Source organism: Psammomys obesus, unplaced genomic scaffold, assembly GCF_907164565.1.
Source record: "Psammomys obesus unplaced genomic scaffold, mPsaObe1.curated_primary_1811, whole genome shotgun sequence".
In the NCBI taxonomy this organism is placed as follows: Eukaryota; Metazoa; Chordata; class Mammalia; order Rodentia; family Muridae; genus Psammomys; species Psammomys obesus.
Window position 1 is genome coordinate 48400 of NW_026585587.1, and position 15194 is coordinate 63593.

Sequence of the window (15194 nt, forward strand, 5' to 3'; positions counted from 1 at the left end):
CTACTATTTTTACTTAGTATTAATAACATTAACATTAACATGCATTAATGACAGTAATTAAAATGTTGTCTTTCAAGTTTTGAAGGAGAAAGATAAATTAGGATCGGTAATCCCTCTAATTCTGTGCTTCAACTTTCCTTGTCCTCTTCAGCCTCTCATGGATCAACATAACTTCTCAAGCCTGACTGAATTTGTGCTCCTTGGCTTCCCCAATGTGGGTCACATCAGGGGCTGGCTTTTTGTCTTGCTTCTGTTGGCATACCTGTTCACCATTGGTGGTAATTTGCTCATCTTCCTAGTCATCAGACTGGATGCAGCCCTCCACAAACCCATGTACCACTTTGTCAGTGTTCTCTCTTTCTTGGAGTTGTGGTATACAGCCACCACCATCCCTAAGATGCTAGCTAATCTTCTCAGTGAGAAGAAGACTATTTCTTTTGTAGGATGCCTCCTTCAGACCTATTTCTTCCACTCCTTAGGGGCCTCTGAATGCTACCTTCTTACAGCTATGGCCTATGACCGATACCTGGCCATCTGCCAGCCCCTCCACTACCCTTCAGTTATGACCACAGCACTGTGTGCCAAGATGTCTGCTGGCTGCTGGACATGTGGTTTCTTATGTCCTATTTCTGAGATCATCTTGGTCTCTCAGCTCCCCTTCTGTAGCTACAATGAAATCCCACACATCTTCTGTGATTTTCCACCTCTCTTGAGCCTGGCCTGCAAAGACACATCCACTAATGTTCTGGTGGACTTTGCTGTCAATGCCTTCATAATCCTTATCACTTTCCTTTTCATTATGGCTTCTTATGGGAGAATCATTGGTGCTGTGCTGAAGATAAAAACAGCAGCAGGAAGAAAGAAGGCATTCTCCACATGTGCCTCACATCTCATTGTGGTCCTCATCTTCTTTGGAAGCATCATCTTCATGTATGTTCGGCTAAAGAAGAGCTATTCATTGACTCTTGACCGGACTCTAGCTGTAGTCTATTCCGTGTTAACACCTTTGGCCAATCCCATCATCTATAGTCTTCGAAACAAGGAACTCATTCAGGCCATCAAGAGAACCTTCTTCAAGAAGGGGGAGAAAGCTAGTCCAACTCACCACTGACTTTCTATAAATGTCCTCCCCTTACCTCAATGTTCATCTTTTGAAAGCTCTATGTACATTTGATCTGGTCTTACTCAATCTTCCTCCCTTGTTATAAAGGCTCTGGATTCCATCTCCTTTCAGTTTAGCAAAAGCTTATTTGTTTATTTCCTTTTTTTGTCCCCTGTATCTATACCCATCTTACTTTTGTTCAACCAGTGTTCTCAGCATTAAGAACATTGAGCACATCAATTCATACTTTTAAACAAGTGCATTCCCTTGTCACACATTTCCAACAATTTTATTCTCTTTTCCAATTAAATGGCCCAACAGCTATCACTTCTTCCCTTTCATTCATGTTCAACCCATTTCCATGTGGCTTTTCCCAGACCTTCCAAGCAATATTTTGCCAAAGATTTTAATGATGCTGAATCCATTAGACCTGCCTTATCCCATTCTCTAAATCTTAACACACATGACCAGTTTTTACTTTTAAAACTATTTCTCTCAGCTTTCACGATATCATTACATTTTAACCTCCTCATTTCTCTAATAAGTCTTTCTTTGTATCTTTTATTTTATAGGGCCATTCCTCTAGATTCTCAGTTATTTTTACAGCTTTAAATATGATTCTTAGCAATGTTAATATAATATAAATTTTCTGTGCCTAAGTTTCATATCTCTACTAATTTCTAAACTCTGTAAGAGATGACTCAGTACCTTATCCAGATGTCTTGTAGGAGTTTAAATTTTGGCATTACAATAATGAAATGTGTACAATCTTGGCCTTGGAAACTTGATGCGTTTACATATCTGTGTTAGTGAAATAAAACTTAAATTATTGTATTTGTTTTCCTCCATCATATTTTCAGTTCATAATTCATGTTAATAATTTCTCAAAATAAAATTTAAAATCTCTTTCATATGCTCTTTATGTTGCAATCCAGTGTGAATTCTAAACTTTCTCAACTAAGTTGCATTATATATTCCCGTATCAGATTTAATATTTTAGGGCCTAGAGAGATGGCAAAGCAATCAAAAACACTGACTTTTTTTTCAGAGGATCCTGGTTTATTCCTAGAGTCCACATGATGACTCACAACCTTCTGTAACTTCAGTCTCAGGAGATCCAGTTCCTTCTTCCTATCTCCACTGACACCAGGACTACGCATGTTCCACAGATATCCTTATAAGCAAGACACTCATACACATAAAATAAAATAACATTAAACCTTTTAAAAAATCTAATATTTTAAACCTAAACTAGATAAGCCATTCCAAAACCCAGGAAAAGCAGTTGCTTATGAGGTGAAATCTAAAGCCTTATCAGACATTTTAAAGCTAAACAAAATTATTCTCTGCAATATTCTCTAATATTAACTGTTCCCCATCTTTCATTTCTTTTCCTTAGTGAGCCCAGGGATATTTGCTTAGAGATATTATTACTTTTTTTATTCTATATTAAGATATTTTTAGTTTTCAGAACCTTCACACTTTCCACAATGCTTCACGTAACTCATTTCTCCCAATTCTGCTTGTTCAAATATCAATCTCAAGGATGGTGAGATGGTTCAGTGTGTATAAACACTTGTTGTGAAAACTTGACCTGGATTTCATACCTCCAACCATGGTGGAAGGAGAGAACTGATTCCCTAAACTTGTCCTCAGACCTCCACAAGTACTCAATGGCATGAATGCATACTTACTCACATACAAATCAACAAATCAATTAATGACACTTCAAATGACAGTATCTTGGAGAGCCTTTCTGAGTATTCAGCAAGTTTCTACTTTCATCTTTTTTGTTAGCTCTTTGACATTTTTTAATATTTTCATCATATTTACTCCTTCCCCCAACTTAGATCCAGCCCCCTTCCTTAACCACCTAACTTTGTGTCTTCTTTATTTCTATTTTTTAATATAATCAGCAAGTTTTATTTCTGCTGACCATATATTCTTGCATGAGTGGCCTTCCACTGGGGTACAGTTAACTTCCCAGGGGTTACACTGTTACAGAAAACCGACTCTCCCTCTCCCAATAGCTATCAATTGCTAATAGCTCTGTACTACAGTGGGACTTCTTGGCTACCCCACATCTCCATGTTGGAATTTTGTCTTGCTTGAGCTTATATGGTCAATGTACATGCTACCACAGCTGCTGTGAATGAAACAGTGTAGCTGTCCTGCATTCAATTATATTTTTCTTTCCTTCAAAATATGTAAAACTATTTCTATGTGTGGGTGTATTTGCTTATATGTAACCAGAGAGTTAATCACTTTTTCCTAAGATGAAGTCTATTTATATAGTATATAGTATATTACTTTCATAGATTTGCTTATGCTGAACCAACTTTATATCTTTGGGATGAAATCTACAAGGTGATGATGCATGATTTTCTTTTTTATTAAATTTTTATTTTTTATATTAACTACAGTTTATTCACTTTGTAGCCCAGCTGTAGCCCCCTCTTTTTTTCCCTCCCAATCTCGCTCCCCATCCTTCATCTCCTTCCATTCCCCTCTCCGAGTATACTGATAGGGGAGGTCCTCCTTCCCTAAAATGTGACCCTTGCTTATCAGGTCTCAGCATGATTTTCTTAATGTGTTTTTCAATTTGTTTTGAAAGTGTTTTGTTGATAATGTTTGCATCAATGTGCACCAGGTGATTTATTTTTATTTTTATTTTATTTTGTCCTTATCTAGCTATATTTATATTTTGCTATATTTATATTTAGTCCATACTTTACTAGAAACATAAAGTTTATAATAAGATTATTTATTTGATACCTATTAAAATTTTAATAAAGAAACCTGTAGCTTTCAACTCACTTTTTAAAATTCTCTTGGCTTTATCCTAGATGTTCTAGAATTTGTGCTATTATTGTCATTTGATTCCAGCTAATTTTAAAATATTTTCCTCATTGATACCATCAATGGACCACCATTTATTCAAAAATGCATTGCTAAGTCTCCAAGTATTCATGTCTTTTCTGTCACTGTGGATTTCTAGTTTCTCTACGATATGATAATAAAATATTCTTCTCATTGTTTTGTATTTTTAAGGCTTACTTTGTGAATTATAATGTGATTGGTTTTAAAGTTGCTTCAAATTACCACAGGAAAGAATCTGTGTTACCAACTATTGTACAGAATATTCTATAGATATCTTTTAAATCCAGTAGATCTGTGGTGTATTTTAAATTTAACTATGAAGTCTCTTGCTTGAAGTTTTTAGTTTGGTAGAGCTCTCTGAAGATGAGAGATGTATATTATGTCATCTATTGTTAATGTAGCTGGGCATATCTGACACTTGCTTTTCTTTAGTGTTTAAATTTATGAAATTGGGAGCTTAAGCATTGCTTGTATATTTATATACACTTGTATCATTTGGTGAATTTCTTCCTTTATTAATGTGTAATACCTTCTACATTCCTTCTGATGAATTTAGGTTGAAATCTACTTCTTTTTTTAAATTTTTTTTATTTTTTATTAATTACACTTTACTCATTTTATACCCCCCATAGGCCCTTCCCTCCTCCCCTCCCGGTCCCATCCTCCCTCCCATTTCTGCATGCATGCCACTCCCCAAGTCCACTGATAAGGGAGGTTCTCCTCTCCTTTCTGATCTTAGTCTACCAGTTCTCTTCAAAAGTGGCTGCATTGTCCTCTTCTATGGCCTGGTAGGGCTGCTCCCCCCTCAGGGGGAGGTGATCAATGAGCAGGCCAATCAGATTATGTCAGAGGCAGTCCCTCTTCCCATTACTATGTAACCCACTTGAACACTGACCTGCCATGGGCTACATCTGTGCAGGGGTTCTAGGTTATCTCCATGAATAGTCCTTGGTTGGAGTATGAGTCTCTGGGAAGTTCCCTGTGTTCAAATTATCTTGTTCTGTTGCTCTCCTTGTGGAGACCCTGTCTTCTCCAGCTCTTACTATTTCCCACTTCTTACATAAAATTCCATTCACTCCACCCGACAGTTGGCCATCAGGCTCAGCATCTGCTTTGATAGTCTGCAGGACAGAGGCTTTCAGAGGCCCTCTGTGGTAGGTTCCAAGGTTGTTTCCTGTCTTCTTCTTCTGGCTTTCAGAGGCCCTCTGTAGCAGGTTTCTAGGTTGTTTCCTGTTTTCTTCTTCTTCTGATGTCCATCCTCTTTGCCTTTCAGGTGGGGATTGAACATTTTAGTTAGGATCCTCTCTCTTGCTTGGTTTCTTTAGATGCATAGATTTTTGTGGGTTTGTCCTACGTTGTATGTCTATATGAGTGAGTATATACTGTGTGTGTCTTTTTGCTTCTGGGACAACTCACTCAGGATGATCCTTTCCAGGTCCCACCATTTACCTGCAAATTTCATGATTTCCTTATTTTTCATTGCTGAGTAATATTCCATTGTATAGATGTACCACAATTTCTGCATCCATTCTTCAGTTGAGGGGCATCTGGGCTGTTTCCACCTTCTGGCTATTACAAATAAAGCTGCTACAAACATGGTTGAGCAAATGTCCTTTTTGTGTACTTGAGTTTCTTTTGGATATATGCCTAGGAGTGGTATGGCTGGATCTTGGGGAAGCACTATTCCTAGTTGTCTGAGAAAGCGCCAGATTGATTTCCAGAGTGGTTGTACCAGTTTACATTCCCACCAGCAGTGGAGAAGGGTTCCCTTGTCACTTGAGTTTTGATCTTGGCCATTCTCATGGGTGTAAGGTGAAATCTCAGGGTTGTTTTGATTTGCATTTCCCTAATGGCTAATGAGATTGAGCATTTCTTTAAGTGCTTCTCTGCCATTCGATATTGCTCTATGGAGAATTCTCTGTTTAGCTCTGTTCCCCATTTTTTAAGTGGATTACATGGTTTGCTGCTTTTCAGCTTGTTTAGTTCTTTATATATACTGGTTATGAAACTCATTCTATGAAGCCACAGTCACCTTGGTACCTAAACCTCACAAAGACTCAACAAAGAAAGAGAATTTCAGGCCAATCTCCCTTACGAACATTGATGCAAAAATACTTAACAAAATACTTGCAAACTGAATCCAAGAACACATCAAAGATATTATCCACTATGACCAAGTAGGCTTCATCCCAGGTATGATGAAGGTGGTTCAACATACAGAAATCAATTAATGTGATCCACCATATTAACAAACTGAAAGGAAAAAACCACATGATAATCTCCCTAGATGCTGAAAAAGCATTTGACAAAATCCAACATCCATTCATGTTTAAAGTATTGGAGAGATCAGGGATACAAGGCACATATCTAAACATAGTAAAGGCGATATACAGCAAGCCTATAGCCAACATCAAACTAAACAGAGAGAAACTTAAAGCAATCCCACTAAAATCAGGGACAAGACAAGGCTGCCCACTCTCCCCATATCTCTTCAACATAGTGCTGGAAGTCCTTGCTAGAGCAATAAGACAGTTGAAGGAGATCAAGGGGATACAGATTGGAAAAGAAGAAGTCAAATTATCACTATTTGCAGATGATAAGATAGTATACGTGAGTGACCCCAAAAACTCCACCAGGAAACTCCTACAGCTGATAAACACCTTCAGCAAAGTGGCCGGATACAAAATTAACTCAAAAAATCAGTAGCCCTTCTGTATACAAAAGACAAAAGGGCTGAGAAAGAAATTAGGAAAACAACACCCTTCACAATAGCCACAAATGACATAAGGTACCTCGGAGTAACCCTAACCAAGGAAGTCAAAGACTTGTATGAAAAAAAATTTCAAGTCTCTGAAGAAAGAATTAGAAGAAGATATCAGAAGATGGAAAGATCTCCCATGCTCATGGCTTGGCAGGATTAACATAGTAAAAATGGCCATTTTACCAAAAGCAATCTACAGATTCAATGCAATTCCCATCAAATTACCAACACAATTCTTTGCAGACCTGGAAAGAAAAATTCTCAACTTCATATGGAATAACAAGAAACCCAGAATTGCTAAAACAATCCTCTACAATAAAAGATCTTCTGGAGGTATCTCCATCCCTGATCTTAAGTTGTACTATAGAGCAACAGTTTTAAAAACTGCATGGTACTGGCATAGAAACAGAATGGTGGATCAATGGAACCGAACAGAAGACCCAGAAATAAACCCAGACACTTATGGACACCTGATCTTTGACAAACATGCCAAAACCATACAATGGAAAAAAGATAGCATCTTCAACAAATGGTGCTGGTCCAACTGGATGTCTACATGTAGAAAAATGAAAATAGATCCATACTTATCACCCTGCACAAAACTGAAGTCCAAGTGGATCAAAGACCTCAACATATAACCAGACACATTAAATTGGCTAGAAAAAAAAGTAGGGAATACCCTTGAACTCATTGGTACAGGAGAAAACTTCCTGAAGAGAACACCAACAGCACAGGCTCTAAGAGCAACAATCAATAAATGGGACCTCATGAAACTGAAAAGCTTCTGTAAAGCAAAGGACACCGTCATCAAAACAAAACGACTGCCTACAGATTGGGAAAGAATCTTCACCAACCCTTTATCTGACAGAGGACTCATATCCAGAAATCTACTTCTTATGATAAGAGAATTTCTGCACCAGCTTGTTTATAGCTTCCATTTCTTTTATAGGTTAATCTCCATCCTTTGACTCATTTTTAATGTCTTCAGCAGTAAGGTAGTTTTCTTGGAGATAAAAGATAGTTGGACCTTATTTTCTCATCCATTCAGTTTTCCTTTTTCACTTGGTTAGTTGGGTCCATTCACATTTAGGGTTACTATTGAGAAGGCTTTGTTTTTTCTATGAGTTTGTTATTTTTTTTCCTGGTTGGCTGCATTATTGATAATACCTTTCTTGCTTTGTTATATCATCTATTCTCCATTATCCTCACATCTATTTTATATATATTCATTGATTCCTTTCATGAAATGCGCTCCCTCCTATGCTGATGTGGATAAGAGTGTTTTCCTCCATTTTTTGTAACTTTCTTTATGTATTTCCTACAATTTTTGTTTCATTTTGTTCCAAATTACGTTAATTTGTGCTTGTTTTAAAATGTTTCTCTATCATTTTTAAGAGATGACTTTACTAATTACAGCAATCTTGGTTGACAGTTATTGACTTTAAAATTTGGAAAATATCAATTTACATTTTTCTGGCTCTCACGGTTGTTGGTTACAGATATCGTGTTATTTTGATGTCAATGCCTTTGCAAGTTGACATTTTTTTCTTTCTGATTTCAATATTTTTTTCCTTTGTATTTTCAGAACTTTGCTTGTTTTGGTGGGTGCTTGCTTGTGTATGTTTGTGTGTATGTGTGTGTGTGCATGTGCATGTATGTGTATATGAGAACCATGACAAAGAAAAGAGGCGAGATCCAACATTCAGGAATTGGTTCCTTTATTACACCACATGGATCCTGGCAATAAAACTCAGGTTGTCAGACTATGCAGCAAGTGCCTTTACCTGCTAAGACAACTTGTCAGCCTACTTTGTATGTTTGGATGTTTGGCATCTTGAATATTATATGCTATGGAAAAAATTTTTTTTAATCACGTATATTTGGGACTCTAAATATATTCAGTTATCCATTTAGTTCTCTAGACTAAATGGATATTTTCTAACATTTTTGGTTATACTATCATTAAAAATGTTGTCTATACCTTAAGATTCTATTTGTGTTCCTTTTTCTACTCTACAAATTTTTTTTGTAAACAATGAACCTTTTTATTAATACCATATTGGAATAGAAAATTTATATCATCTGCCTTACTTAAAAGAACAAACAATCAGATTATGTCAGAGGCAGTCCCTCTTCCCATTACTATGTAACCCACTTGGACACTAAATTGCCATGGGCTACATCTGTGCAGGAGTTCTAGGTTATCTTCATGCCTGGTACTTGGTTGGAGTATGAGTCTCTGGGAAGACCCCTGTGTTCGAATTTTCTGGTTCTGCTGCTCTTTGATCACCTCCCCCTGAGGGGGGATCAGCCTTACCAAGCCACAGAAGATGACAATGCAGCCACTCCTGATGTGATCTGGTAGACTAAGATCTGAAGGAAGGAGAGGAGGACCTCCCCTATCAGTGGACTTGGGGAGGGGCATGCATGAAGAAGGGGGAGGGAAGGTGGGACCGGGAGGGAAGATGGGAGGGGCTTATGGGGGGATACAAAGTGAATAAAGTATAATTAATAAAAAAAAAGTTTAAAAAAAAACAAAGAAATAAAAGAAACTATGCCTTTTAAAATGAGGTGCTTCTTTTAATTTCATTCTTTTCCTCTTAATCATTCATTAGCATTCTACTGAATTATTCATCTTTTCTTTTTTGTTTTACATTTACTTTTATTTTATGTGAACAGATGTTTTACCTGTGTGTGTGTGTGTGCGTATCACTTGCATGCTGATGTCTTGGGAGGCCAGAACAGAATGTCAGCTTCCCGGTGACTGTGGTTATAGATGGTAATGACCATTCTGTGAGCTCTTACAATCACACTTGGGTCTGCTGTAGAGCTAGCCAGTGACATTAACCACTGAGCCATCTCTCAAAATCCATTATTCATCTTTCCATTCTTGGATTGCAAATATTTTTAAATACAAGTTGTATAGCAGATAGATCATTTTAAATACTTTGCCCTTCTGGGAATCTTTGTTATTTGAAGCATTTTAAAGATTTTTAATTTTGATGAGGGCTGTATTGCTTTTTATTCTTTGGGTGTCCTACTATAGATCACTTGGTCTAATAATAAGTAACATGAATTTGCTACCAATTTCTTTCATGATATTTTTTTGTTTTGTTTTAACTCTTACACAAAAAATCTTTCATTTGTCTCTGAAATAAATATTTCCGTGATATTGAAAAAAGCAACTAGACTTAATTCTTTAAATATCAAATTGAGTTGTTACTTTAACTGGGATTTTCCATCATAAGTATATATTGTTGTACTTTTGGCAACTGAAAAATGCCCATTCTTGTTGTATATTGCAGTCAGTAAGGGAAGTATGAAATTAAGAAATGATTAGCCAATATGATACGGTTGGGCTAACTTTGTTGGCTGGCTGTCAAGTATCTAAATTTAGACTCTATCACCACCACAAAGATTAAGACACTACAAACCATTTGCTTTCAGATCCTCTTTATTTGTTCATTTTCTATTCATATTGTAGCCCCCTCTTGCATCTCCTCCTGGTCCTACCCTCCTTTCCTCATCCAACCTATCCTTTTTCCCTAGCCACTGAAAGGGGGAGTTCTCCTTCCCTGCCATCTGACCTTAGCTTGTCAAGTCTCATCAGGATTGCCTGGATCCTCTTCCTCTGTGGCCTGGGAAGGTCAAATTGCTAGGGGGAAGTGATCAAAGAGTAGGGAACTGAGTTCATGACAGAGGCAGCCCCTGTTCCCCTACTAGGGAACCCACATGGAAACTGAGCTGCCTATGGGCTACATCTGAGCAGAGGTTCTAAGTTTTCTGCATGCATGTTCTTTGGTTGGTGCATTAGTTTCTGAAAGCCCCTTTGGGCCCAAATTTTTTTGGGGAACTCCTGTCTCACTCCTGGTCTTTCTATCTTCCCCTTCTTCCATAAGACTCCCTGTGCTCTGCCTAAATTTGGCTATGAATCTCAGCATCTGCTTGGATCCTCTGCTGGGTAGAGACTTTCAGAGAACATCCATGGTAGGCTCCCATCTTAATCCCTCTATTCTACTGCTTCCAATGTCTATCCTGTTTACCCTTCTGAATGAGAATTAAACATCTTCCCCAGGATCCTCCTAGCTACTTTAGGTCTGTATATTTTAGTATGTTTACCCTGTATTATGTTTCTACTATCCACTTATAAGAATATACCATGCATGTCTTTCTGGTTCTGGGTTACCTCACTCAGGCTGATCTTTCCTAGTTCCATCCATTTGCCTGCAAATTTCATTACTTCCTTGTTTTTAATAGCTGAGTTGTAGTTCACAGTGTGAATGGACTACAGTTTCTGAATCCATTCTTCCATTGAAGGACATGTAGGTTGTTTCCAGCTTCTGGCTATTATGAATAAACATGCTATGAGCATAGTTGAGCAAATGTCCTTGTATTGTTGATCATCTTTTGGGTATGTGCCCAGGAATGGTATAGCTGGGTCTTCATATAGCACTATTCCCAATTTTCTGAGAAAGTCCAGATTGATTTCCAAAGTGGTTGCACAAATTTGCATTCTCAGCAGCAATGTAGGAAGGTTCCCCTTTCTCCACATCCTTTCCAGCATATGATGTCACTTGAGTTTTGATCTTAGCCATTCTGATGGATGTAAGTTAGAATCTCAGAGTCATTTTGATTTTCATTTCCCTGGTGACTGAGAATGTTAAACATTTCTTTAAGTGTTTCTTGACCGTTCGATATTCCTCTGTTGAGTATTCTCTGTTTAGTTCTATAAACCAATTTTTAATTGGATTATTTGGTTTGTTGTTGTATTATTTCTTGAGTTCTTTATATATTTTGAATATTAGCCCTCTGTCAGATGTAGAGTTGGTGAAGATCTTTTCCCACTCTGTATGTTATCATTTTGTTCTGTTGACAGTGTCCTTTGCTTTTCAGAAAATTTTCAGTTTCTTGTGGTCCCACTTATTGATTGTTGATCATAGAGCTTGGGCTATTGGTGTTATGCTCAGGAAGTTTTCTCCTATGCCAATGAGGTCAAGCTCTTCCCCACTCTTTATTCTAACAGATTTAATTTGTCTGGTTTTATGTTGAGGTCTTTGATCCACTTGGACTTTACTTTTGTGTGCAGAGTGATAACTATGGGTCTATTTGCATTTACTACTTGTAAAGTCCAGTGAAAACCAGCACCATTTGATGAAGATGCTCCCCCCCCCCATATGGTTTTTGTCTTCTTTGTCAAAAATCAGGTGTCCTTAGGTGTGTGGGTTTATTTCTTGGTCTTTGATTCAATTCCATAGATTCACCAGTCTGTTTCTATGCCAGTACCATGCCATTTTTAATACTGTTGCTCTATAGTACAACTTGAGATCAGGAGTGGAGATACCTCCAAGAAGTTATTTTAGTGTGTAGGGTTGTTTTAGCTATTCTGCATCTTGTTTTTCCATTTGAAGTTGAGAATTGTTCTTTTAAGGGTTGTAAGATATGTGTTGGCATTTTGATGGGGATTTCATTGAATCTGAAGATTGCTTTTGGTATTGTCTTCAATTTCTTCAGAGACTTGAAGTTGTTTTTGTTTGTTTGTTTCATACAAGTCTTTCACTTGCTTGGTTAGAGTTACACCAAGGTACTTTATGTTTTATTGTGGCTTTTGTAAAGGTTGTTGTTTCTATAATTTCTTTCTCAGCCCAATTTTCTTTTGTATGCTGGAGGGCTACTGAATTTTTTTTGAGTTAATTTTGTATTCAGACACTTTGCTGAAGGTGTTTATCAGCTGTAGGAGCTGATAATTCTCTGGTAGAATTTTGGGGGTCACTCATGTGTACTATCATATCATCTGTGAATAGTAATACTTTGACTTGTTTTTCAATTTTGATCTCCTTTATCTTCTTTAGTTGTCTTATTGCTCTAGCTAGGATATCTAAGTCTATGTTGAAGAGATACAGAGATAGAGTGTGCAGCTTTGCCTTGTCCCTGATTTCAGTGGGATTGATTTAAGTTTCTTTATATTTAGTTTGATATTGGTTATAGGCTTGCGCTATACATTGCCTTTATTATGTTTAGGTATGTGCCTTATATCCCTGATTTCTCCAAGACTTTGTGGCATGAGAACACACATATTTCTAGTTTTAAAATTTTTTTTCTATTTTTTAAACAATTACTAAATGAAGTACAAACAGATTGCCAAGTAGACAGGAGATAATGATAGACAAGGACATTCTCATAATAGAAAATAGGGAATTGTAAAAAGAAATAAGTGGGCACCTTAATTTAAAGGTGGGAGAAATGGAGAAAAGCAGCTCAGTAGTTAAGAGTGCTTGTTGTGAAACTATGAGGACCTGAGTTTGGATTCCAGTAACCACAAAACAAGCTGGGGTGGGGGAAGTTTCCAAAAGTACCTCTAATTCCAGTTTCCAAGGGATCTGATATCCTCTTCTGATCTCCAGGCATGGACACCTGAACACACATGATTTCAGATACACACACACACACACACACACACACACACACACACACACACACACACTATAAATAAATTCTATAGAAAAAATTCTTACACACTATAAATAAATAAAATTAATCTTAAGAAATGCTAGAGGTTAATTAGCTACTAATAGGATTATAGAGAATTAAAATATCTAAGTACGTGACTAATTAAAATTGATTCATAATAATCATAGTATAAACCAATATCTTTATTCAAAAGATCCTTCCAAGAGCCAAAGACCACCTAATAAAAAATATATTTAGATATAGGAAGCCTACTTTTGAGTTGTCTTGGGTTTTCTACAACACTCTGAAAACATATAGCCTGTTTCTGTTGAGCTTGGTTGCCCCCCTGAGGCAGAAGTTAAGTTTCTCTTGCAGAAGGCCTGGACTCCAGACACAGGGCTCAGTGGCCCTTGAGCTAAAATTGGTATGGATCGCTAACCATGGAAGACTAGCTTCCTGGGTACCAGAAGTTACAACCCTCCCAAAGGAGGAAAACAATCAAAAGTCCTACCCAGAAATAAAACCTATGAACAACATAAAAGACCAGAGTGGCACAATAAACCTAAAGTGGCAGTAGTGGCCCACATATCTTTGCAGGGATCAGCAACTCACTAATTGGACACATGACCTGATCCACGAGAGAAAAACAATGCTTGGTACTGGAAATATAGCTAACTATTCAGAGTTAGTAAAATCATGGTTACTGGAAGAAAATCTACAACCATTATTTTAGTAAAGCAGCATAATCATGGTAACAACCTATAAACATTTGTCTTTATAAGCAGGGAAAAGTGTAGACATCACCACTCCTCAAGGAAACTCTTCTTTGCAACAACAGAAGGTATTCACTGTAGAAAACTACCACCAATCAAGTGCAGAGCTGTGGAGCTCAGTCCCAATGAATATCTCTACCAAACATTCATACACCTAAGACACAGGAAACATTACAGCAGAATGGACAAAGGGATTATAAAGGCCAGAGGACCAGGTACTTTGCTTGTGAGATTGTGTTTATTAGTAATGTCAGAAGTGATAACCCATAAGTCTGACCAACATAGTTGCTCAAGCATGAGCTCAAAAAGGTTGACACCAACAGACATGCCAAAGCAGACTGGGAAAAATCTCACAAAGCCTCAGTCCTACACAAAGAACTATAAGTAACATAAGAAGATGGTTTGGTCTTCTTCAGGGAAAAGTACACCAACTGGTTGTTCAGTACCAAATAGTCCGACCTGAAAACGTACATACAAGTAATATTATATGTACTGAGCAATTTATGTTTAGGAATATGCATATATATATATATGCATATAATAACAATTAAATAAGAGGGCATGAATTTGAAGAACAGTGAGGAGTAGTTATGGGAAGAGTCAGTGGGAAGAAAAAGAAAAGAGAATTATCATAAATATATAATAATTTCAAAAATATAGATCAAAGTAAAAATTATATCATCAGTTTCACATCTATCTAGGACGAAGAAAAGATAAGTAACCATTGTAAATAAATGTGAGAACACAAACTTCAAGTCAGATGTTAGGAGATATAAAAAAAAAGAAAGTTGGTAATAAGAACTTTGAAAAATATGATCATTATTATAATAGGGAACCCTACCTAAGTCTTCATGTAGGACTCAGAATTCATAATTTTTCATAGTCATTGTCACACTTTGGATATTACTTTGACATGAGGAAAATGTCACCTATTCTTTACAGACATTCGTCCAGTTGACAAATAACAATTGAACGTATTTACAGGGAAACGAGATCTTTTGATACACATGCATATAATGAGATACTCAGAACCTCTAATGTTTAATTCTTTATGGAATAAATATGTAAACTCCACTGTTTGGGGAAGTTGGTGAAATTAAAAAAAAAATATGGGAACTATTATCACATAAGTAGTTGAAGCCACAGCTAGATTTAAATCCAGAATCCTGAGGAAGAGATATTTTCCTGGCAAGATAACACTGGAATAAACTGCTAGAACAAAGGGTATAAA

At 36.9% G+C, this 15194-nt stretch overlaps 1 protein-coding gene across 1 annotated transcript; it reads left to right on the forward strand.

Moving 5' to 3' along the window:
* Positions 1 to 157: 157 nt before the first annotated feature.
* LOC129678956 (olfactory receptor 6N2) lies at positions 158 to 1111 on the forward strand. The gene has a single exon (XM_055609912.1). It carries the CDS (start codon positions 158 to 160, stop codon positions 1109 to 1111), a length of 954 nt encoding a protein of 317 aa, XP_055465887.1.
* Positions 1112 to 15194: the final 14083 nt, after the last annotated feature.